Source organism: Terrapene carolina, unplaced genomic scaffold (genome assembly GCF_002925995.2).
Source record: "Terrapene carolina triunguis isolate 2854851 unplaced genomic scaffold, T_m_triunguis-2.0 Scaffold88, whole genome shotgun sequence".
Classification (NCBI taxonomy): Eukaryota; Metazoa; Chordata; order Testudines; family Emydidae; genus Terrapene; species Terrapene triunguis.
Window position 1 is genome coordinate 47,302,337 of NW_020664439.1, and position 26,633 is coordinate 47,328,969.

A 26,633-nucleotide genomic window follows, 5' to 3' on the forward strand; every position below is an offset into this window, starting at 1 on the left:
GAAGTGCGTAGCCGGGTCTCCCAAGGGTCTGTACTGGGACCAGTGCCGTTCAACATAATCCTAAATGATCTGGAAAGAGGGGTAAACAGCAAAGTAGCAAAGTTTGCAGATGATACAAAATTACTCAGGATAGTTAAGTCCGGAGCAGACTGCGAAGAGTTAAAGGGATCTCACAAAACTGGGTGACTGGGCAAGAAAATGTCAGATGAAATTCAGTGTTGATAAATGCAAAGTAATGCACATTGGAAAACATAATCCCAGCTACACATACAAAATGATGGGGTCTAAATTAGCTGTTATCACTCAAGAAAGAGCTCTTAGTCATTGTGGATAGTTCTCTGAAAACATCTGCTCAATGTGCGGCGGCAGTCAAAAACGCGAACAGAATGCTAAGAAACCATTAGGAAAAGGATAGATAATAAGAGAAACTATCATAATGCCACTATATAAATCCATGGTATAACCACACTTTGAATACTGCATGCAGTTCTGGCTGCCCCATCTCAAAAAAGATATATTAGAATTGGAAAAAGTACAGAGAAAAGCAACTAAAATGATTAGGGATGTGGAACAGCTTCTATATGAGGAGAGATTAATAAGACTGGGACTGTTCACTTTGAAAAAGAGACCACTAAGGGGGATATGATAGAGGTCTATAACATCATGAATGATGTGGAGAAAGTGAATAAGGAAGTGTTACTTACCCCTTCACATAACTTAAGAACCAGGGATCACCCAATAGAATTAATAGGCAGCAGGTGTAAAACAAAAGGAAGTATTTCTTCACACAACGCACAGTCAACCTGTGGAACTCCTTGCCAGGGGATGTTGTGAAGACCAAAAGTATAACTGGGTTTAAAAAAGAACTAGATAAGTTCACAAAGGATAGGTCCATCAATGGCTATTATATATAAGGATGGAAGAATAGCTCAGTGGTTTGAGCCTGCTAAACCCAGGGTTGTGAGTTCAATCCTTGAGGGAGCCACTTGGGGATCTGGGGCAAAATCAGTACTTGGTCCTGCTAGTGAAGGCAGGGGGCTGGACTCGATGAGCTTTCAAGGTCCCTTCCAGTCCTAGGAGATGGGATATCTCCATTAATAAATAAAATGGTCAGGGACACAACCCCTTGCTCTGGGTGTCCCTAAATGTCTGACTGCCAGATGCTGGGACTGGAATACAGGGGATGGATCACTCAATAATTGCCCTGTTCTGTCCATTCCCTCTGAAGCACCTGGCATTGGCCACTGTAGGGAGACAGAATCCTGGGCTAGATGGACCATTGGTCTGACCCAGAACGGCCGTTCTTATGCTTTTCTTTATTATGGCTTTGGTGCTCAGCCCTTTGCAGGATTATCAGTCCCCTAGGTGTCAGTGACAAGCTTCACTGACTGCTCAAGGAAATACGCTGGCCCAAAGTAGTTGCATTTGCAAACTTTTTTATGTGTCGGGGAGAGAGAAAAGGGGTAGTAATAGTTCCTAAGCCAGTTGCCTGGGAGGAGAAGAAAAGGAGCGTTTCTCAAACAGACCCGTTAACACTGCTCTGGTTGACAAGTCATGAAACATGGGACGTAAAAGTCCTTTCTTTCCCCTTCCCAGTGCTGTGATTTAAAATGTTTGAGAACACACTTCAGAAGACGGAGAAGTAAAAGCCCCCAGTTGTCCCACAAGAATCTGCAAAGGCCGCATCCGAGTGAAGGGGCCGCAGTGTGTTAATGCAGTCCATCATTTTGTAAGGAGCTCAGCGTTCGTGTATGAGCCGTGTCAGTTTGTTGTCTGCACGCCGTCTTTGCTGATCACAGTAATCGGGTCATAAGAGAAAGAGAAGTAATAGTGCGTCTCTTAGCAACCAACCCCAGGAGAAAGAGAAAATTACTCAAACCGACTCTCCAGCCAGGGAAGTAGAAAGATGAAATGTTCTGAAAGTCTGCTGGCAAGTGCTCAGGGACATAATTCCTTTATCTGTTAGTTCCAATGATATCAGGTACTTTTTTACCTTCTTCCTGGTAAACTTTTTTTTTTAATTTGTGTCAGAAAAATGGCAAAAAACCCTCTAAAACCCAGAAAAAATGGTTTGAAAGAAAAATAAAAGTTAATAAAAGTTTTACATGATGTTTAATGGTGCCCGGTGGGGGGGAGCTGAACAGCTCAGGGGAATAGTAAAGGCTATATAAATAGATATAAAGGAGATATATAAAGGCTTCTGGTTCTAGGCCACTGGTTTGAATCTGTCCCACGCCAGTACAAGCCAAGAGTTGTTGTTCTATCTGATGCTGCTTGGTGGCCTGTGTGAAATCAGTTTGGCTGGTCTCCAGTCCAGACAACAGGTGTTCACATCGTTAAAGTCACCCATCTTATTCAGCACTAATTTGGCAGTCTTGTTCGCAAATCGGCAGAGAGCATAAAGACTGAGTCATGGAGGTCAAACTGCCCTCTCGTCCTTCGTCCCCTTCCAAGTCAGAAGTGAAGGCCCCTTGCCAAGGCCTTGTACTGTACCTTTCTATGAACCATTCCGCTGGGCTGTCTATCTGGCACATCAGCTCTGAATACATTTAAGCAGAAGAAAAGAAAGAAAAGCCTCTTTTGAAACATAGGCCCTAATTTTTGATGCCTTCATTTTTCAATGCCCAACCTTAGACACGTAGGGTCTGATTTCCAGAGGGGCAGAGCAGCCTTTCTCCAATTGACTTTGGCACTTGTGAAAACCAGTTCCTGGGCACCGGAGATTAGAGACTGGAAAATTTGGCACAAAATTTCTAAGGATGCCTGGAATGACCCTAGATAAAAGTAAAGTCTGAAATTAAGACTCCTGGGGTTGACATGGGGGATCTAAGCTTTTTTTGGGGGGGAAATGAGGCTTGGTTGTTAGCACAGACATGGAAAACACAAACTTTAGTGGATAGTTTTATTGGATGGGTAGTTTGGCTTATATGATGGCTGGTCAATGGACAAGAATGAAGATATTAATATGTGTGAGTGTGTAGGATGATGTGACCATCTCATTTAGCATTTTAGTACACGTTGTAGCCATGTTATCCACATCCACCCAATGCAGTTGGCTTTAATGGAGGTATTTTGGCTTTATACTGGTTGTAACTGAGATCAGAATCTGGATCCAATGTGCATATAATATTTTTTAATTCAATCTGTGGGTAACTAGAGTAGGCAACAGGAGCCTGGAATGATGATCATCATAATAAAATGAGGGATTTCTGTGTCACTCACAGTAAGATCATAAGAGCTTATATGTGTGTGTGGCATGCTTAAAGGGAGGGTTCCCGAAATGCTTTACTGACGCGTTGTGACTCGCTTTGCCTGCCACTGGGATACGGCCCCCTCTGCAATACAAGATGGTAAAGAGAAGGAGCAATTTTTAGGATAGTTAATCTGCTTGGCTTGGCTAAGGGAGAACATAAATCCCCACCCTGAAGTCAATGGGGTGACTCCAGATTTACTGCGCTGTAGCTGAAATCCGAACGTGGCTCTTGGAGGCCGTCAATCTGATTGTCCATTCCTCTGGTGGAAAGCGCGGAAACAGTCACTTAGAACGAGATTCCATACTGTGTGGATGGAGCAAACGGCTGAAGTGCCCCAGCCACCTATTAATATCTGTGCGCTCACTAGGAGAGAGCTGCTAAAGTTGTCTAAGACTCGACTTCTTATCCTGGAAATAATCAGTGAAAAAATACCACCTTGCAGCTGTCCAGAATTAATAGTTTAGGACTGGTGTCTACTACTATCAGGGGCTGAAGGTACAGTGTTAACCAGTACCCCTTCCCAACAAAAGCATCTTTCACTGTTTCACTGTCACCTTGTAGCAAAGAAGAAGAAAAAAGACACCTCTTAAAGTTTAGTAATTGAAGAGTTTCTTTGCTATTTTTGTGTGTGCCAGTAAGTGATGTTTCCTGGAAATTTTCACCCAAATCTATAAATACTGCCCCCGGGGCTTACAGCGGTGACTCAGTTTGGGAAGTCAAACCCCATTCACTTCCTCAATGTTGCCAAGCAGGCACCATGTGTGGAATGCAGAACTTCTGCAAAATGGTTAATTCTGTATTGGTTTTAAAAACTGCAATAAAATGAAGCCTCTTCTCAAAAGGCTCGGCTGCTGTTACTCAAGTGTACCTTCCTGTCATGTTGTTCTCTGAATGTGCTGAGTATATACAGCGCTGAAGTGCAGTTCTGCTCTGAAAAAGTGACTGCAATAGGGCATCATGCTGGTCAATGGTTATTTTCTCTCAGCGACTCCGTGTCTAATGTCTCTGATTTTCCAACCGGCAGCCTTGAAAACTTAACTTGGTCGTGGAGATCTTTCCTCCTTGCACACAGTCACCTGTGATGATGGTTCTGCAGGCCACGTTCTGCTCTCGGTTACACTGTTGCACCGATCTCCTTCCAGATGTCCCCCACTGTCACCTCTGCAACCCTGTGGCCTTAACACAGGTGTAACTCTTAAGGGATTTAGCAAACACTTCCACTGATGGTGCCTAAGAAGGAAACGAGCTCGTTTTCTTAGCTGTGTTGGCTCTGCCGAGCTAAAAGAAGAAAAAATGGCACTAAAAGCTTAGTTTGGGTGCAGACTTGTTGCCTAGAAAATAAGAAAACAAAGTGTGATATTGTGGGTTAGTATAGTGCAACGCCAATGAAGTTCTACAGCGTGGCTTGCAGGGCCTCCCTCAACTTCAGCACAGATAAGAGACCCACAGGTGCTACAGGGAACAGCATACAGTGCTACATTTTGAATAGCTCCCCGTCTTCTACTCACTTTGAGAAGAGGCTATTACCCCCCTGCACCCCCCGCCCCCCCATGCATTAGCATCATAATTAAATCCATAGATTCCATTAACTTTATTGTTTCAGTGGTGTTAACCATTCTCCGCTAGGCACTGGCTGCCACAGAGCTTGAAAGCCCCCGTTTCAGTCTCCAGCTACTATGGAGAATGGAAACCGGGCAGTCGGGTGGACGTGACCCTTCATCTTTTTTTAGAGGCTTGAGAACTAAACCCGGCTGCATAAAAAGAATCAAGAGGTGAGCAGCACTGCTCTGGAAGAGCAGGGGGTTCGAAGAAGTGGATTCTCAGTTGGTGCCTAATTTCTCAAGGTTTCATGCCTCCGTGGGGAACAAGAGCCTTTGAAGACATTTGGAGAAATGACTGGTTTGGCTGGATAGGAAACCTCCTAAATTGCTCCCCGCAAATAAACCGTTCTTGTTGGCCAGAGTGAAAATATTAAAATACAACTTAGTCATCAGTCTGAAGCAAAGGTCCATGATGCATTGTCACAAGTTTGCTCTTTTCACCATGGCCACTGAGACTTCCCTAAAAATTGCTGTGGCAAACACATTTCAGCTCTGGTCATAGTGCACAGTTTGAATATTACTAATTCATAATAAAGTATTCATCTGAGACTCCTGCTCTAAATCAAGGTTTCGTAGTACTCTCAACTGTGATTCCTCACATAGGTAGTCTATTAACCTATTATTTATTGGTGTGCTAATAAATGCACTCCCATTTAGTGCTGTCTGCTTTGTCTGTGTCCAAGGGTGCCCTTGAAAATTAGCCTTTTTGTCTCAATGGGAATTTCTTCTTCTTTAAATACTTTACAAGCCTGTTGCATTGTATTTATTTGCTTAATCTGTGACCAACCTGGCTAGTCCCGGAGACCAGCACCTGATTGGTTTATTTAACTTTCTCAAGAGAGATGGAGTGGCAAATGCCTTATATGAGCTCACTATCTAGTACAGTAAGCGCCTCTGGAGTTGGGATGGAAGATTCCATTTTAAAACCCTGTCTTATGAGACGCAGACTCACATTTTCTGGGAGAAGCCCGGTAGTTAAACTTTCAAATGCTCTGAATTCCACCTGTGAAAGTGGAGGCAGAAGTCAAGCCTTTTGAAAAAGCAGGGCCTAAATGTCAACTTTCTTGTGTTTGAAAGTGCAGTTTCATGCTTACTGTGTGTTAATAAGTCTATATCAGCTGTGCCAAGTTCACAAGTTAAAAACAATAACAAAATATATCCAGCTGCCAGCCCCAAAATATCAGCCTGGGCTGTGAGAGACAGGCTGGGCTCCTTCTTTCTCACACATCATCACCAGATAAAGGTTTTACAGGCCACATCTCACACTCAGTGGCACCTGTGCAAACCCATTGCCTTCAAATTAGCCCCCCAGCCCCCATGACACTTGTTGAAGGGATTTGCATAGGTGCAACTGACTGGAACCTGAAAATAATTCACAGGTGGAATTCACAGCCTTTTAACTAGCTGGCTGCAAATAATTCTGTTGGTGTTCTACAAAGCAGAATAGAATTCAGCTCCCTGTCTTGTCTAGGCTGGCGCTGCAGAGTAAAAATCAGTAAAAAGAAAATACTTTGGTTAACTCAAGCCAGCTGCTGTGGGTATGATTTGGAATACACAGGGGGCGGGGGGGGGGGGGGGCAGACCGGTTGAGTGTGAAGGTGAAACTTTTATATCGTTGCGTTTCAGAGTACTTTTTTAAAGTTTAGTGTGGCTTCAAATAGTTTTTGTATCCCTGTCAGATTTGGAACTTTTGGTCCCCAAAGATCTAATTGTTTCACATCCCATGCATAAGCCATGGCCTTGTCTTCACTAGGGGGAAAAACAAGTGTGTTCCTAACTCAAGTTGGCTAACATGAAGTAAAATGCTAGTGAGGACAAGGCAGTTTGTAGTTCTCACATTAGTTAGCAGGTCATGGTAAACCCTAGGATGCCCTTTGACTGGACCAGTTAATTCATGTGAATACTACAAACTGCTTTGTATTCACTAAGATTTTACTTCATCCTAGCTAACTCGAGTTAGGAACACACCTTTTTCTTTTCCTGGTGAAGATGTGCTCTAGAGTCTCGTCTAGATAGGCTAGAAAGTGTGGTGCTAGAATGTTAGCTAATACAAATATGTAGGTGGAGAGACCCTGGGCTTTAACTAGCTGGCAAATATACGCTGAGCTGTGTACACAAGAGGTTTAGACTGTTAATTAGAACGTTAGGTAGCACTTTCTAAAAACCCAGCTTTCAGCTGTTTCTCATCGGCTTGACATTGTTCATCATTCGAGAGAAAGGTGGGTGAGGTGATATCTTTTATTGGGGACATCATCTGTTGGTGAGAGAGACGAGCTTTTGAGCTTATCCAGAGCTTTGCCTCAGGTCTGGGAAAGGTACTCAGTGTCACAGCTAAATACAAGGTCAAACAGATAGTTATGTGCAACCTACTTATGTTCAGTTTGGTATTTAGCGGTGATGCTCTCAGTACCTTTCCCAGACCTGAGGCAAAGCTCTGTATAAGCTCAAAAGCTCGTCTCTCTCACCAACAGAAGTTTGGTCCAATAAAAGATATTCCCTCACCCACCTTGTCTCTCTAATATTCTGGGACCGACACAGATAAGCAATTGTTCTTCATTGGCAACTATATCCGATAAGCCTAGTACCACTTCTCCGGTTGCATTGATACATTGTCTGTTACATAGAATGTGCCATTTATCTGTCCATGAAACTGCAAGGAAACACCCTTGGGTGGAATCAACCGATCATTGTCATGGTGGTACTTGTCATCCAAACTGTAATTCATAACATTTTTAGCAGTCCTTCTGCTCTGGGGGAGAGGGAAAAAAAGAGAAACTTTAAAGAAGGGAGCCACCTCATTTGTGAGGTTTTTTTGTCTCTCACCCTCCCCCCCTTTGGAGGCAATCAAGCTGATGAAAACCATCATATTACCCAAGCTCGAGTGGTTCTGAGAACATTTAAAACAAGGATGACTAGAAATGACCTTTCTGTCATGGAGCGAACTTTGAGTGTATTCCCCCTTTGGCATTTCTAATGATAGACTTTCCATCTGGTCTTCTCTTAAAAGCTAAGATACAGCTTGTGTTTTTTCATGTTAAAATTATGCATACTGTAAAATTAAGTCTCCTGATTTTTGCACTTAAGGGAGAAGCAGTTGAAAGAACTATTTTTATTTTAGCAACACTATTCGCTGTCTGTAAGGGCTGATTCCCTTAGGCCCAAGTAACTAAAGTGGCCTATAATTTTGGGTGCCCTGATTTTGGGGTGCCGAGCTTCGGACACCTACCACCTTTGTGGAGAATTTCCAAAGTTCTGACTGCCCCTGAAGTCAGTGGCACCTGGGGTGTTCCCCTCTAGAGGGCACGATCAAGGCTTGTATTAATTATCATCCGATAGGGGCATTTGCTAGTGCATGGCCGGTCCTGTAAATATGTGAAATGATTTAATGCTGGGAACTCCATTTGACACTGATGTGAGGCAATGCAGAATCGAGCCCCTGGAATCTACCAGGAGGCAGTGGAGGTCATAATAAATAAATGCTTTGCAAGTTAAGAAAATCAGGGAACACCCTGCTACGTACAATACATAGCACTTGGGACCCGGTTCAGCAAAGCATTTGAAGTCCATGTTTACATGAATCCCTATTGAGCAAAGCATTTAAGTATGTGCTTAACTTTAAGTACGTTAAGTCCCATTGACTTCCATGGGACTTAAGCGCATGCGTAAATCAAAGTGTGTGCGTCAGTGCTTAGATATATTGGGGCCATGCTGCATGTAGGTACAGCATTTCTTGGTGTCATGCTTTAGAAATCTCCAAAATGCGAGATTTGTATCCCTCGGTGCCTGGTAAAGCGTTTATTGTCATTATTCTGCCTTTTCTTTTTCTCTGTTTGACTCAGTCCTACAAAAACCTGTATGGACAGGGAGGACATAGCTTCTGCGATCATGACTTAGCGCCCCCTTTATTACCAATTAAATGTCCATTCATCAAATATTGTTCTTGCGGGAACACTAGAAAGAGAGGCTGTTTGTGAGCCAGTGTCTCTGTGAATAACGGTATGTGGAGAGGGGACCCACGTTTATTTCTATTCGGACAGCGACAGACACAGCACAGCAATTGTTCTGCTGGGCTCATGGCACAAAGCTATTCTGCTGAGTGCAATGACATTTCTACTGCAGTTTAATGACCCCAATCGTTCAAACAGTGCAGGAGGAAGAGAATATAATATGGAACCTTGCGGAAGGGAATAACTGTCACACATGGGAGCTTTCCTCTTTGGAAAGCTGCTTGTCCTCTTTGGCGCATCTTACGGCAAGGAAATCTGATGGTGTAAAAGCGAGTTTGATCTGGTTAGTAGTAGAGTTGAGTGCCTGAAAGCCAAGTACTTTTATTCATGGGGCAGTTTGAGTCCTCCCACCTACCATATCTTAAGGAAAGTTTGTTAGGACCCCCCCCAAAATGGGTAGTTCATTGGCTGGCTAGTCCTTTAAGGGGAGTCGGGTTCAGCCTGGCTTGTGGCCTAAGAGGTAACCCCCAGATGATCCTGATCTGGACTCAGTTACAGTTAGTGATCCCAGGGAGGCCTGCGTAGAGAGGGAAGCGAACTAAGTGAAGGGGGAGACCCAGGAGAAAGGAGCAAGGTGAGTTCCCTCTCTCTGCAAAGTGCCTGAGGAAAGCAGGCTGGAGAGAACCTACATGGGAGGTAAGGAGCAGAGAGGTTCCCTGGGAGGAGCTGCCATGCTCTGCAGCAAGGGGAAGCAGTGGGGGAAACCTGCCGGGAAGATGCCCTGGGAAGCATTAAAAAAACATCTCTTCAGCCCCCAGGAGTAGGAGCAAAAAACAGGGAACAGCCAAGTAGTCTGTGAGGGGCAGAAAGATCTTCTGTTTGGATATAGGTGTGGATTCTTTAGTTGGATTTGATCAGCCCAGAATGGAAATGGAAAGAGATGACCTGGCTGGAGGGCTAGGCTGCAGAAGACGTGGCCGGGGACAGGCCATTGCAGGGCCAAAGAAGTGGTCAGCAGGGGGCACTGGAGATGAAGACCCTTGCAGTGCCACCCTCTGATGCCAGGGGGCGCTGCAGCGGTGAGTGGCACGGTGTACAGGGAGGAATATAGTCATTTAAAAAAAGGTTTCCAGTGGCTTCTTTTGCTATTCACAGAATCACAGAGATTGGGATGGTCCATCCATCTCACTGACCGTTCAGGATTCTTTCCCACGAGCCCTTTCTTCTAGACTAGTGTTAAGTACCCCCACGTGGTGGGCCTTCTGTCACCTTGGGAGACGTCTCCATAATCGAATACAACTCACTGTGGAGACATTTTCATCAGCATTTCCCCTTTCTTAATTTAACCCGATTATTCCTGGGTTTTGGCTCCTTCTAGCCGCCTAAATAATTCCACGCTTGGCACTTGCAGCCCCAGATATAGATTAGCAGTTCCCATGCTCTCCCCAATGGTTGCTGGCCAGTGCGGTATGTATTTAGCTCTTCTAACTTTCCCCCGTAAATCAGACCCTCCTGCTCCCTTCCTAGTCTTCTTCTTCTTCTCTAAGCTCCTTCTAACTTGCTGATGCATTTCTGGAACCAAGGTGCTCAGAACAGAAGGCGATATTTGAGATGCAGTTTCACCAAAACCATACACAGAGAGGGAACTGTTCCACCAGGTATAAGGTGAAACTAGCAAACACACAGCCAAATTCATCCCTAGTGTAATTCAGTTAGTGGAATTGATTACACCTGGGATGAATTTGGGCCAGATTCTTCATTCATCCTGAACTAGTTACGCAGTAAGATGTGGGAGGGGGGAGGTGGCGAGGGGTAAAGGCGGGTTTAAGCATCCCTACGTTCTGGGGCTAACCTCTGACATAAGCTAACGGAGCTTGGGGCTGTCTGACCTTCTGTTAGGCTGCAGTGGCTCCTAAGGGCCTGTTCTGCAATTGAGAATAGCTGGTACGCAGGAGCGCCCCCATCACACCCATTTGCCTGCCAGCGTGCCCTACGCCAGGGACTGTGAGGGAAGGCAGTGTTGAGCCTTCTTCAGGCTCTGTGGGTGGCACGGAATAATCCATGTGCTTGGGGGTATTCCACAGGGGTTTGCTCCTCAGTTTGTAGCCCTTTTATGTTGCCCGAGTGGGGCGCAAGATCCAGCCCAACATTTGCCTCATCTGAAGGCGGGGCAGTGAAGAAGTGCAAAAATATTTTAGTTGACTTCTCTCTGACATGCACAAATGGTGACGTGGGTAGGAACTGCAGCAGGCATATCCAAATAGAGCTGGTTTAGGCAAACACTCGCAAGTAAAAATAAAATAAAATTGTACCAGTATAAGGAACTTGGCCAGGAATCCTTCCTAAGCTGCAGAGTAGATAATTGAAGGGAAACTTTGTATAAAGGCTAAATGGTGTATGGGCATGAAAAATTCAGCAGGGAATTTAAGCCATTTCTAAACTGCATGAAACATTAAACATTTCAGTTAAGAATAGCTTGGAAATGGTGTGCACCCTCCCAGACTTTAAACAGTTGTCTAATTTTTCTCTTGTTAAATGTTAAATGTACAGCATTAAAGATAAAAACATTTTTTTTCTCCTTTCTGATCATGAATCCTAGACCACTGCTTGGAAAGATCGACCAGTCTCCTCACTGCACCCCTTTGCATCCATCTTTCTCAGATGATTTTAGCAGCCAGTGTCTCAAGAATCACTGGAGTAGAGATTAATACTTTAATTATACCATGAGAACTGGGATTCCAAGTTCTGAGATGGTATAAAGCATTGGTTTCTAGCCTGAACAGATCTCAAAATAGCCCTTTAAATCCATTTGAATTCAAGATGTTCATCTTGTCAAGCAAGATTTTAGTTACAAGGATGTGATTTGATATCTTGTGACCTGCCCAGGGTAGAGACTAAATCTTTATATCACTTGAAAGCTGAGAATCCTGTTTTTCAAACTGTTTTGAGCATCCATTTCTAGGCCTGGTAGATCACAAGATACTGGGTGTTAAAGCTGTGTCAAACCTAAATTGGCCTGTCCATGTAAAAGTGCTTCTTTTGCACTCGGTCCAAGAATGAATGAATACTGGCAAATTCAAGATTCATGTCTCAAGTACATTCTTGATTCCCCACTATAACTATGCAGGCAGGTTACAGTAATACAGGATGGTTCTTCTTTAATCTAAGCGGCAATGGTGGTCCTCACCAGGGCATATCTCTTGCAGGGAAGTGGTAAATGTGATTGTTTTAAACCAGCGAGGGAGCAGCTTTGCCTCCTGAGGACCCTCGTGGTGCCCCAAAGTGGTCACCTTGTGACGACCTGATGTAGCAACATGCTGTGCACATTGATGATGATGCATTGGTATTGGAGATGGGTGAAGCTTGGGGGGTTGGTTTTGCAAAACCCTCCATAGTTGGGTTTGGTTTAGTAAAACCAAGACCTGGAGTTGTATGGGGATAAGTCCCATTCTCGCCAAGCCTCTACTATTTGGGGAGATTTGGATAGCTCTCGTTGTAGCTCATGTCCAAAATACATGATACAGCCTCAATATGGAGCAACATCATTAATCATCAAAGCAATATCATGATGAAAGTTTCAACATCCTCTCTGCCCCACCCTTTCTGGCTGCTGGTAGAATAAGAATTGGGTTTTTTCCTTCTCCCCTCAACCTCTTCTGGCTGATGAGAGGAAATGGGGGTCCCTTCCAACTGCCCCTTCTTATAGCATCCTGAACAAAGGGAAATTTGTAAGGAGGGGAAATGGACCTCTCTTTTCCCCATCCTGCCAGGTATGTTTCTCTGGTGAGCACTCACCACCTTGACTATTATGGACTAATTTGCACATGCTGCCTCAGGTAGCCATCAGAAGCTCTAGGAGAATGTGACTAGAGGTGATTAAAATATTTTGTCAACAAAATAGGGCTTTTCATCCAAAACCAAAATTTTGGCTGAAAATGCTCATTGTGTTTGAATTTTCTCATCAGAAAAGCAGAATTGAAAAATGGTATTTTGTTTTCAAAGTTGTTTTTGATGAAACCAGGCATTTTCACCGAAAACTGAAAAAACAAAATCATACATTTTCTGCAACAACAACAACAACAAAGGCATTTTTCGACCAGCTCCCAATGTGACATATTTAGTATAATGGTCACCATTAAAGTCATGGCAGTGCTGTCTGGACAAATGCTCGATTCTAATTCCCTGACTCATGACGGATACCATCTTACTGCCTGCCTTGGCTTTAGTAGAACTACTTGTTTGAGTAAATGCTCCCAAAGGTGGCAAAAGCTTCATAATGTGGACCCAAGTAATTAACATTGCCATGATATTCCTGTGCTTAGTATAGGGAATACAGGGTGAAATCCACTGCAGGGCAGAGGGCCAGCACGGGTACCACATAGGTACCATTTAAGTCCCACTGATGCCCTCAAAATAAGCTTTATTCTGGGCCTGTTCCTGCAGTGAACTTTGCTCTGTATTTCATTAACATCGCAGGTCTGATTCTCATTTCCACTAAGTCGCTTTTACATCGCTCTGTCTAACACGCTCACTTTAAGGCTCCTTACACTGCCAGGGTGATGTAAAGTGTCCTAGTGTAAAGGAGAATCAGTCTCTAATTCACTGAAACTCCTTGTGCCTCCCTGGCATCCAGCTAATATTCAAAGCTTCCCCAGCATTCTGGACAGTGGCTTGTTTTCCTGTTTGTAGTTCTCCAAGCCCAGATTGGCAGAGGAGGAGGTGAACACCCCTTCTTGTTGATGTGTCCCATTGCAGATGAGTTGTGTAGCAAATACAGATGCTCCTTTGGAAAGTTCAGACTAGGGGTTGTGAATGGAATTCGTCCCTGGGCAGAGAAGACCTTTGTATGTTTTTGTCCCACTTCAGTACTACATAGACCTTGTGCAGCATCTCTGCACGTGCATGGATTGGACCCCATCTGAAGACACCTATATTTTGTATTTGACCTAATAACAAATATCTGTATTCAATCCGCATTTAGTTAGAATGTACATGCTGTTTCTAGTAAGCATAATCTGCTTGGAATTTGTGTCTACGCATAAAACAACAACACACAAGCCATAAGTGGAGAGTAAATTATCTACTTTGAAAGATGAAAAAATACAAAAGGATTTCTATTTATCCAACATTTGGGTTTTTCATCTGAAAACGTCCTCTGGGATTAAGGAGGTAATTTGATTTATTATTAGACTATCACACAGACAAATAATCAAAAGCAAGTTCTTTTATATTCACAAGAAAATCTAGTTAATTTTTCCATTCCCTAGTAGCGTTTATCGGCAAAATGAAGAATTGGACGCTAATTGCAATAGAAGGAAGGAAGCTGTCACTGTTTCTGCAGCTGAAAACAGTAAACTATGTGTGTCTGATAAAGACACATGTTCTGCTTTAATCTTTTAATGTGGCTGTTTATAGGTAGTACATGGAATGCTTCTTGGAGAAAGGAACTAAACAAGCCAATTTGAAACTCGGTCTCCCACCTCTTTGATGGGTTGAGCTGTAAAGCCTATTTGTCTGTTGTTGTATTTCCAATTTGGTGGCTTTGTTCTAATGTATCAAACTTCCAGCAGAAGTTTATGCGAGGAAAGTATTTTGCAAAGGTTGACCCTTCACTCAAGGAACATTTAAGCAACAGTGATATATTTAGTTGGTGAGGATTGATCTATGCCCATCAGACCCATTTGATTTACCATAACAAGGCAGATTGGAATTGAACTTGGTAATGGGGGAAAAATGCAAATAAGAGTTTGAACTTATCAATGCCATCTTAAAAATGGTTAGCTGCCGCATCTAACTCTTCAGGAAGTCTCTTGACAATAAAAACAACTCTGGAAGCCTGCCGTTATCTTTGCATGATGTGTGGAATGTTTTGTGCTTCATGGCTGAGCAGACAGAGCCTGCCTGGCTTTGGGGTGCATGTTAACAGGGTGGAATTTCATTGACACAAACACCCCCTACCCTAGGGCCAGAAAGTTGACTCACTCCGTCTTAATGGCCAAGAAACAGATAGTGTCTTGGGTTTTTTTTTTTTTAATGCCAGGCGATAAATGGATTTTATACGCTTAGCAGTCGCTAAAGGTTTAATCCAGTGGCGTAACTCGTTTTCCCAACTCTGTCACAACAGCCTTCTCTAATAAATGAATGCGTGTGTCAACTCTTGTCAAGAGCACTTAGCAGTGAACAATGAATTTAACACCACAAGCCGATAAACAAATAGATAACCTATTTCAGGTTTGTCTGAGCAAAACAGTGCTCCGTGGTTGAGTTGCTTCCTGGACCGCTCATTCTATTCAGGAGAGAAGATTATGCATGTGAATGCAATGTACATTTTCTTTTCAAAGTCAATAATTTGCTTTTGTGACGAGATTCTCCTGCCTACCGCCCCGAATGGTTTATGCAGTAAATTCTCCGTCTTGACGACCTGTTTGTGTTGGTTTTTAACATTTGACAATTATTTTTATCCTGGTTTGCATTGCAGTACCACTCAGAGGGTCCCTCATTGTGCTGGGCACCGTACAGACCCAGAGTAAGGGGCAGTCTTTGTCTCGAAGAGTTTACACATGTAAATAGACAGGACAGTCAGGTGGGAGGGAGGGAGGAAGGGTGTCCCCATTTTACAGGTGGAGAACTAAAGCACAAAGAGGTTAAATAACTTGTCCAAGGTCACAAAGGAAGTCTCTGAGAGAACCAGCGATTAAGCCTAGAGCTCGAGTTAACCTCGAGACCATCCATCCTTCCTCCGTGTATTTTAAGATAGATTGATTTAACATTTTAAAAGGTGAAAGCATATTTCTTGTATTATCTCTCCATCAACTGTATTAAACTGCAGGTCAGAAAACTAATTTGATAAAGCTGACCTATAATAATAATAATGACAGCACTTTTCTCTTTCTTACTTTATTCGCTGTAACTTCCCCAAAGTCAGTTGAGTTACCCGTGTCAGACTGGTTGTGAGAGGAGAATTTATATAGGCTCTTCACCTGTGGATCACCAAACACTTGGCCCAGGTGACTAAACGTAGTCATCTCTGTTGTAGAGAGAGATAAATGACACACGCATAGGTCAAGGGTCTTGTCCAAGGTCATACGGAAAAGCCGTTTTGAATCAGAAATATTATTTATAGCCCATGCTCAGCTGAGTACAGATACCTTCTTGTACTGTATTGCAATGATCTGCTTTAAGTCAACTTCTGGGAGAAATTCTGTGGCCTCTGTGCATGGGGGTCGAGCTTAGATGGTCAGGGCGGCCTTAGAAATATGTGAACCTATGGATCCCACTGTCCATCCTCTTCCTTCATGGGCCATGAGGAGCACAGGAATGCCGGCATTGACTTCAGTGTGCTCTTAACACTTGCAGTTCTGCCTTAAGACAATGACTATACTCAAATCTCATGCTTCAGGGCTTCAGCTGCTCACCTGCAGGGGGCAGGAAGGATCTTTTCCCCCAATGCACATGTAGCCAAGGATATTGCTGGCTTTCTTTTCCCCCTCCTTCCTCTGAAGCATCAGTGATTGGTGTACAGGAGGCTCAGACTAGATAATCTCGGGGTCCCTTTTAGCCTTAAATTCTATGAAACTATAATGGCATCTACTGTCAGTGTAAGTCAGAGATGCTGGTGGTGTGACGGGTGGTCTACCTCTTTTAAGGGCTTGGGGCCAGCCAGCCCCGGACATTAACCAGGTGCAGCGGAAGAGGCCTGGTGTTCCCCATAAAGCCAAGCGGCCATTAAGGATTAGAGAGCTCAGAGGGGAGCCGGGATGGCAGGAAGGGGAGTGTCCTTAGAAGGGCCCCGAGAGGAGACTGTGGGGCCTGAGGGACTCCCGGGGCCAGAGGCCGGGATGCCCAGGGTCTCCTGGAGAAGCCTGACCAGACTTGGAGCCTTTGTTTTGTCGACTTTAAGCTGTGGGAGCTTTGAACGAAGGCCTAGGGTGAGGGCCTTATGGACTGTTTGGGGGATTGAAACCTTATTAAAGGGGACATTAGATTAGCTTTGTTTTGGCTTCTCCTGGCCCAGATCTGATAATGGGGACGTACTGATGCCCAATCGGGGAATTAAGGTTGGGCACACCCCCAGCACTGCCCCGGGCCGCAATGGGGCATGCGGGGATGGCACACCCGTTTGACAGGTAGTGATTTTACTTGACATTTGGTGTAGGACGTCTTCGAAGTGCCCTACAAACACGAGCTAATTAATGATGGGCTCTCATGAAATGACCAGGGATTTCGGGAGAGAGCTTTGTCCGTATGGGGCTTCCAGCTCAGCGAGGCTTGGGGAGGCAGCTGAGTTTCTTCATGCTTTGGGGAACTGAACCTTTGGTGCTTGACTGTATGCTAACTGCTGCCTTTCCAGTAGCGTGGAGGAGAATTGGGGAGGTCTACATAAGCCTGGGAGCCTGAGGTTTTCTGCATCAGCGACCACAGGTGGAAAAGAGATTTGATGGTGGTGATTTTAAGTGATATTTTAAGTGAGGTGGCACCCCGGGGGGAACCCATCACAGGAGATCCTGTCATGTTAAGTGAGAGGCAAATCATGCCTCTTGCCTTGTTCTGATTAAAGGTAAAATATAGGAAAGTTTGAGTGATTTCAGGGGAGCTACTCCAGGTTTACACTAATGTACCAGCTCAGAATCCCACCTAAGGGTTCAGAGGGATGCTAACTGTAGGTGTGTAGGCTGGGGGCGGAGGAAAGAAGGAGAATTGTTTTTTTATTGCAGCAGAATTTCTGGTAGCTGGGTCAGCAGTGGTGGTAATGAAGTTTCAAAAGTGGAGGGGTAAACTGATATGGGACATGGTGCATTGGTTTTCTATGTGGTAATCAAAAATACCAGATGATCGTTGACGTGCGTTTTTTATTTGAATAGAATATTTTAACCAGCACTCGCGATTCATAGTCTTGAACTGTAGGGGACTAATGTTCCCGTTCTCCAGCTGGGAGAAACTAATTCACCATCTTGTGTTGTAAACACTCACTCATTTTAACTGATTACACCTCCAATGTTCTTCAAACCACTAAAATTACTAATTGCTATTCCTTACACATCGGAGAGTGAATCCTGAATAATTAACCCCAAATAAAATTAGATGAATTGGCCCTTTTAATTAGAATCCCTGCTGCTGTTTGTTCTGAGCTTCCTTTTCTTACTGTTAAGAGACTTTTAGAATAATTAAAACTGCTTAAGTCTTAAACAGCCAGTGACCTTTTAATACGATGTAAATCCATAAAAGCAATATTTCAGCTAACAGGTGGTGCAGTAAATTTTTAGTGCAACTATCTGACAGAGTCAATGTTCCTTTTTTAAATGCGGAGAGTGAAATTAGCCAGTTGTTTTTAGCTGCTTATTAATACAGTAGCTGATTAGCAAATGTCGTTAGCATGGGAAGATTAACAGCTGGTAAAGAGCATGGCAGTCTAAAGAGTGTCTCTGATAGGTATGTTAGTTTAATGTACTACTCACAGGCTGAATTAGCATGTTTAGGGAGATCATGCAAATAATATGCAGTCATGTGACTGTTTGGGGTGTATAAATGTGGGCTCAAATGACTGTTCGTCTGTTTCTTTCTACAGTGCTCCGGGCAAAAAAATGTTACATCGTCCTGGTCAAACAACACACATTAAAAAATAGCAGCAGCAACAAACATTCGATGATGACCTCCCTGTCGCACGCCCTACTGGGTGAATGTGGCACTATTCATGCTCCCTGCCTCAGGTTCCTTTCTGAGGTGGGAGGTGTCTTGCCTCCCCATGCCCCCATCTGTGCTGCAAAAGTGGCTCTCACCAAGTCCCAAACAAACCTAATCCCTTCCAGGGTAGCAAGCGTCCGAACTACAGAGTCCTAACAACAAAGATTCTTCTGCCCCTCGGGGATTCTCTTCAGCCCATCCCCTGAGCCCTGTTCCCAGCCCCTATCCAGGCTACATTTGAGAGCTTCTCCCTGAGCCATTATAGAGCTCTCAGCCCCCAAACAGGTTCCCTGGGAGTGCCCCACTTCTTGCAACTCCTGGCTCAGTGCCTTCTACCGGAGCCTTCCCACTCCCTGTGGTTCCAACTGCAGGCTGGTCTCTGTCCTTCTATAAGGCTCAGGCTCCATTAAGTTATCACCTGACCATCTTAGCCCTGGGAAGCAGTTAATTAATTATGGCACAGGTGTGGCTGGCCCATCTTCCCTTCAAAGGGCCAGTGATCCTATGACTTGTTTATACTGTAAAAAGCAACAGAGAGTCCTGTGACACCTTTAAGACTAACAGATGTATTGGAGCATAAGCTTTCGTCGGTGAATACCCACTTCATCAGACTCACGAAAGCTTATGCTCCAATACATCTGTTAGTCGTAAAGGTGCCACAGGACTCTCTGTTGCTTTTTACAGCTCCAGACTAACACGGCTACCCCTCTGATACTTGTTTATACTGGAAACTTGATGGCTTATAGGATTGAAAATAGGATACAGAGTCACACCGGAAGGTCACTGATTCAAATCCAGAACAATGCATATATAAAAACACTCCAGTGTCACTACCGTAAGCTGTAGGGTTTGTCTGTTGTTAATAATACTGTAGTACATTGCAGTAGTGCAGTGCTTTGGGACTGTTACTATAGACTAATTGTTTGTGTGTGTGTGTGCGCGAGAGAGAGGTTAGTAGTGGTCAAGAGTAAGTACTCTGAAGGTTCTCTGGCTGATGTGAAATGAATCAGGAGTAGTGCATAAGTGATCACATTCCTGTTATGTTCGTGGTATACCCAGAAAGAAGTTAGATAATAACATACACTACTCTTGCTGAAAGGTTGCAAAGTTACAAAGATTTATTTTTTAGAATTCAGAACAATAATACACAAGAATCCTAAATCAGAGAGAGACAAAGCAGACTGCTCCCTAAAACAGAGAGGCACAATTTGCCACACCTTGCTTTAATCTGGCTGTTTCCAGACTGACTCTAATTGCTTGCTTCCCCACAGAGTCCCTTAGCCTCCAGACAGGACCAGGAAAACTAACTCTCTCTCTCTCTCTCTCTCCGTGATAGCTTGCAATTTCCAGCACAGTTTTCAATATGCCACAATTATAAAAACCACCATAACAAACTGCCACTAATTGGCCCTTTGTTTGACCTTTTTGGCAGAGGCTAAGGACTTGGCATTGGAGCCTGCATTATCCCCTCATTCTCATCCTTAGATATGATCCGTTCAGAGCTGAAGCACATGGGGAGGGGGCGGGAGGAGCCAGCAGGGAGCAATCTTGTTCTGCCATTGCCCTTGGTCTTTCTGTTCTGAGAATAAACAGAAGAGGTTTTTTCTCCGGATATTTCTAACCAGCACTAAACCGACTTCAGAATTAGAAGTACTCATGATAATAGGAGGCTAATGAAAAACATCTAATCCTGTAGCTTTCTGATGTCAGTCAGTGATTTGGGAACATGAGCACAAATCTTGTTTTGCTGGTTGATTTATTTCATTAAGAAGTTATTGCTTGTTCCAGAAAAGATGTTTTGTTTTGATTTTTCAAACAACCTGTTCTGACCAGGCAAGCGGACCTTCACATGTGTCTGGAAATTACCAAGCTGCAATTCCTTCCCAGGTCTAGAATCTCACAGTAACAGTTGTGTTAGTCAGTGGAGGCCATTTGCTTTGATGCACTTCGATTCCCGATTGACAAACAGATTCCCCTTGAAAACATTGGAGCAGCTTTTATAGGCCCGATCCTGCAAATGCTCATAGCCAAGCAGTGTTTACAGCCATCAGCACCCAGTAGGCTTCACTGTGTTTGCAGGGATGGGCTGTGAGTGAGAGAGGAGTCTGGTATGCTAACTTGGCACCCCCTTGGCAAAAATCCAAATGTTCCCAGGAAGTTTAAGGCCCCCTTTCTCGTTTCAGGTGTGTATGCTTTGGATTTATGTTTGGCAAGTACGATAATGAAATGTCTAAACTTCTTTTTTTAAAACATACTAGAAAAGAAAAAAAGCCGATTTTACTGAAACATGCAGAATTACTTCCACGGCAATCAGTAGGCTTGGCAGCAGGGCCGGCTCCAGCGTTTTTGCCGCCCCAAGCCGCGAAAAAAGAAAGGCGAAAAAAAAAAAAAAAGCCGTGATTGGCAGTTCGGCGGCAGCTCTACTGCCACCACTTCGTAATTCGGCGGCAGGTCCTTCCCGCCGAGAGGGACTGAGGGACCTGCCGCCGGACGTGCTGCCCCAAGCACCTGCTTGCTGCGCTGGTGCCTGGAGCCGGCCCTGCTTGGCAGAATTTGATTTAAATGTTGTCAGATTTCGACAGAGATCAATGTTCGCTTTTTAAGCAATTTTTTTCTTCAATTTTTATCTATTTTTTCAGTGCCATGAAATTATGCGGTGTAGAGGGATCAACATCACATGTCAAAATATACAAAGTAAATCTTCTTAAATCAAATTCTCTTTAAGTTCTCAAGCAGTGTTTTTCTTACTTGGCCTCTCTGTAAATGTCGATGATGGTGGATGGAAATCTTTTTTTGTTGGTTTGCGTGTGTACAGCGAAATCAATGTTTACCAACATTTACCGATGCAAACCTAATCCTTCCAAGCCTAGCAATAAGGGTAAGGATTTGTGGATGGCTGTCAGGGATCTGAAATTAAGCCAGGAGGTATATATAAAAAAGCCTTATGTCATCATGATGAATGATGATTCAGGTATCAAGGGTAGGCTTGTGGTTAAAGCACTGGATGGAATTCTCCTGGCTCTGCCATAGATTTCCAGTGTAATCTTGAGCAAGTCACTTAGCTCTTTTCTGCTCCAGTTATCCCCTCTGTACAGGCATAGCAATGTTTTAAGCACCACGGCTCTTTGCCAGAGAATGTCAAGGTATGTCCATTGAGATATCACAGGATCGGGCCTGCCTGGCAACTGGTGCTGAGCGCTCCTTCAGGAGTGTGGAGGACGAGAAAGAGAGGCGCTTGGTAGAGGTTGAAAGAGAGGGGTATAAACAGACAGGGTGTGTGTCTGCATATTACACACAGGGAGATACGTAGGCATGATTTCAGTGCACTTTGCTTTGTCACGTCTGGAAATAAAATGGAGATGATGCTTTGGTGTAACAGAGTGCCATACGGTGACTCGCATGGTGATCAGCTGTTGGAACCCAGCAGCGAGAAGCTGACAGTGCGGTTCCTTAACTCCAAGGGAGAAAAGGGAGGTGAGAGTGGCTGTCTGGGAAAAAGGTCTCGGGCTTGGAAGAGACAGGTTCTGCAGGCAGATCAGCCGACTTTGGGCTGGAATTCATTATAAACTAAACTGCAGGCGGAGGGTTTGTTTGACTGTGTAGAGTATCCGTGACTGAGCTAGAAGTGGGAGCTGAGAGGCATACAGCATGGTCCAAACCCAAAGAAGAGCGATTCTGTGACTGGCGTGACAGAAGAGAGACTGAGACAGGTACTCTCTACTCCGGTGTCCGAATTACGGGGGAGTGCAAGGAAAAGATTTCTGCAAAACCAGGGCCGGCTCCAGGGTTTTTGCCGCCCCATGCGATGAGAAAAAAAAAAAAAAAAGCCGCGATCACGATCGGCTCCACTGCGCCGCTTTCTTCTTTGGCGGCAATTCGGTGGCAGGTCCTTCCCTCTGAGAGGGACCGAAGGACCCGCCGCCGAATTGCCGCCGAAGAGCCTGACGTGCCGCCCCTTCCCCTTGGCCGCTCCAAGCACCTGCTTGCTGGGCTGGTGCCTGGAGCCGGCCCTGTGCAAAACTCTCAGGAATCGTACGAGATTTCTCTTCGAAAAGTGCTGAGGGAAACTGTGTCTGACGCTGGGAGAAAGAGACGGCATTGCTATCAACCTGGAGTGCTGGGCTCAATGCAGGAATCCCTCGGTGACGTTCTCTGGTCCTTGCATCAAGTAGAAAATCAGACTGCGAGTGGTCATAATGGACCTTTCTGGCCTTAAAATCTATGGGGCAGATCCTCAGCCAGTATAAACTGGCGTAGCTCCATTGACAATTTCCACCAGCTAAGGATATGCGGCAATGAATCTATGTAGCAAGCTGCAGACCAGAATGGACGCTGGTGTTAAATGGACGTGGGATCAAACCCCTGACACAGGCTGTGGTGTTGTCCCGGGGTGGATTGTGCCCCTTCTGACACAAGATCCAAGGCAATCTGGGCCTATATTCTGCTTCTTTGCAAACTTTGGCCGTGGCAGGGCGAGTCCTTGCGTGGTGCACACCAGGGTGTGCCATGTTGGTGGAGCAGAAGCGATGCATGGGGCACCAGACAGGTTAAGCACTGGGGGAGCTGTCCTGTGGGCTGAGCTAGAATAAGTATCACACCCTTGGTATGTCTGTTCCTTATTTGTGGGGCCACAGGGTTACGTACAAAGAAGGTGTAAAAGTGCCCAGGAAGAGGGAAATTCTCCCTCTGAGTATAGTCATAATTATTTATTTGTATTACTGTATTGCCTAGGAGTGCTTATCGTGGGCCAGGGCTCCGTTGTGCTAGGCGCTGTACAAACACAGAACAAGATTCAGAGCTGTAATCTGGTCATATTTATGTAATGTAGGAAAGTGAAGACACTGGAAGAGTCAAGGTCCACCTTTGCCCAAACCTGCAGAAAGGTCTTTGGGACCATCCTTTACTTGTACAGCACCTAGGACAGGGAGGAACTGATCCTTGGTTCAGTTACGTAGGTGCTTCAGTGATACAGGTAATAGGTATGTCCAACTACTGCTAACAGATGCTCAATGGGTCAGTGCAAGATGATCCCTTCCCCCTCCCCCCCCCAAGATCCCTGACACCATGAAAATTATCCCTGAGATCAATACAAAAGGGGCACATGATGCAATTTTAAAACACATTTAACACTGATACAAAGAAATGCTTTTACATAATACATAAATAACGACATTTCTATGCATAATAAGAACATTCCCAGCTCTGTTGCTATAGAATAGCAATTTATAACGGATACAAACCCTCACGCTTCAAGGCGTAAGCCACCACTGAGTGCATGGGGTTAGGAAGAAACGACCGTCAGGGAAGCGTTGATCCATAATTGTGCACTAGGAGTTTTTGCACTTTTCTCTGAAGCAGCTGGCACTGGACCCTCTCTGAGACAGGATACCAGACTGCATGAGACAGCTGGTCAGCTCTGTAGTTCTACTAGAGTCTGTAATAATGGAACCTGACACACAGCTTCCCAGGACTCCCCACCCACACTACCTCGCATAGCCTGAATCCTGCTCACTACCCCTCCTATTGACGATTTGCCCGCTGCCTCCCCCTCGTTAGACCATGGGTGCGTGTGCATTGCTGATGTTCAAAAGTGAAAGCAAACTGCGGTGAAAGTGGGGGAGAGGCGTTCTGGATGTTGATCACCCCCATTTCTCTGGTTAAGGAGCCCCCTCGGAGTGCTTTGTGAGAAGTGCTTTCAACCCGGCCTCCTGGCAACTTGGAGTTTGCACCCACGGCTCTCACCTGGAAGATAAACAATTGAGCTGCCAGTCGTGTTGTCAGGACACGGGACAGTTGTTACCGAGGGAGCCTGTGTTTACCAAAACAGTGTCTGCAAGTGACCAAACTCAGCAGCAGCCCCTGGATCAACACTGGCGTTATTTGTTTAAAATACGAATATTTTCGTTTTAATCCACACATACAAATGCCCACGGGAGAGCCAGCAGTGAGCCTTTCTGTATAACGCTGCCAGCAAAGAGCCTTATCCCAAAGCAGCTAGAATTACAGTAAAGTTTCTCCCAGGACACTAAATTCAGTGCCGGAGTTAAAGTAACCTGTATTTCCCCCCATCGTATCTCCTTCAATGCCCTGGCTTTCATGCTGCTTGTACAACATTCTGCATCCTTCACGTGTCCATGTCATCTAAGACACAGGAAAAGAGCTCTCTCGGGGTAATCTGAACGAGCAGTAATATTGTTCTCTATTGGTGGTTTGTATGACAGCAGCTCCTAGAAACCCGAATGAGGGCCCCATCGTGTTAGGTGCTGTACAGACAATCACAGCTTTGTTACCAGTCCTTGCATCTGAAAAAAATAAAGGGGAAAAAAGAAAAAAAAATCTATCCCCTAGGACCCCAAATCTCCCTCTTTATGTAGATTTGCAGGTAACTCCTCCCATGCAGCAGTATGTCCACTGAGCATTGATTTAGGAACACCACAGCTTCCTTTAGAGGCTTGCTATCCTGTGGTCAGTATCCGCTTTCGCCCCGGATGTATTTGAGACTTTCCTAAGGGGTTAAGGCACTTCTGGGTTCACTGCAGTAGAGATGTAGAAGAGCTGGCATGTGGCTCCTCAAGCCTTGGATCCAAAGATTTCAGAACAATTTACAAACATTAATTAACCCTCATAAGCCCCCTGTGAAATAGGTGGATGATGTTAACTCCCTTTGGCAGCCGGGGGAAACTGAGGCACGGATCAGTTAAATGACTTGTTCAAGGTCACACAATGAGTCAGTGGAATGGCTGGGAATAGAACCCAAGAATCCTGACTGCCCAGTCTCCTGCTCTAACCGCTGGCCTCATTCCCCGCTCCCTGTGTGATGAACTTTGTTGGCTCGTTTGCACCATCTTAAGCCTAAATCCTGTGATTATCTGTTGTAGATTTCCCTCTGCCACCACCACCACCACCACTTCCTGGAGATGATCTCGGGAACCTCCCAGCGCCTCCTGGTGCCTTTCCCCCACCACCCTCTACAGATGAGGCTGGTTTCAGTGTGCAGGTAAGGCGGTCTGGGTGTTTCCTGCTCAGACGGGTCATAGTGGGGATGGACTATGAGTTGCATGTTCATGGTGATCAAACAAGAGGTAGGGGAGTGCTGTGGTTTGAGAATGGAGAGAAGTAAATAGTGGTGTCCTCCAGGGGCCTGTACTGGGACCAGTCCTATTCTACACATTCATAAATGATCTGGAAAAAGGGGTAAACAGTGAGGTGGCAAAATTTGCAGATGATACAAAACTACTCAAGATAGTTTAGTCCCAAGCAGACTGCGAAGAGCTACAAAAGGATCTCTCAAAACTGGGTGACTGGGCAACAAAATGGCAGATGAAATTCAGTGTTGATAAATGCAAAGTAATGCACATTGGAAAAGATAATCCCAACTATATATATAAAATGATGGGGTCTAAATTAGCTGTTACTACTCAAGAAAGAGATCTTGGAGTCATTGTGGATAGTTCTCTGAAAACATCCACTCAGTGTGCAGCAGCAGTCAAAAAAGCAAACAGAAAAAAGATATACTGGCACCTAGAAAAGGTTCAGAAAAGGGCAACTAAAATGATTAGGGGTTTGGAACGGGTCCCATATGAGGAGAGATTAAAGAGGCTAGGACTCTTCAGCTTGGAAAAGAGGAGACTAAGGGGGGATATGATAGAGGTATATAAAATCATGAGTGATGTGGAGAAAGTGGATAAGGAAAAGTTATTTACTTATTCCCATAATACAAGAACTAGGGGTCACCAAATGAAATTAATAGGCAGCAGGTTTAAAACAAATACAAGGAAGTTCTTCTTCACACAGCGCACAGTCAACCTGTGGAACTCCTTACCTGAGGAGGTTGTGAAGGCTAGGACTATAACAGCGTTTAAAAGAGAACTGGATAAATTCTGGTGGTTAAGTCCATTAATGGCTATTAGCCAGAATGGGTAAGGAATGGTGTCCCTAGCCTCTGTTTGTCAGAGGGTGGAGATGGATGGCAGGAGAGAGATCACTTGATCATTGCCTGTTGGTCCACTCCCTCTGGGGCACCTGGCATTGGCCACTGTCGGTAGACAGGATACTGGGCTAGATGGACCTTTGGTCTGACCCGGTACGGCCGTTCTTATGTTCTTATTTAATGTTGGGAATCATTAAGAAAGGGTTACGGTAGATAATAA

At 44.7% G+C, this 26,633-nt stretch overlaps 1 protein-coding gene across 1 annotated transcript in view; it reads left to right on the forward strand.

Moving 5' to 3' along the window:
- The window catches only part of LPP (LIM domain containing preferred translocation partner in lipoma), a 389,426-nt gene that overhangs the window by 155,185 nt on the left and 207,608 nt on the right, over positions 1-26,633 (forward strand). Inside the window, exon 5 of the mRNA XM_024202387.1 lies at positions 25,362-25,480. Within this exon, the coding sequence (XP_024058155.1) occupies positions 25,362-25,480 (119 nt within the window). The remainder of the gene's footprint in view (positions 1-25,361; positions 25,481-26,633) is intronic.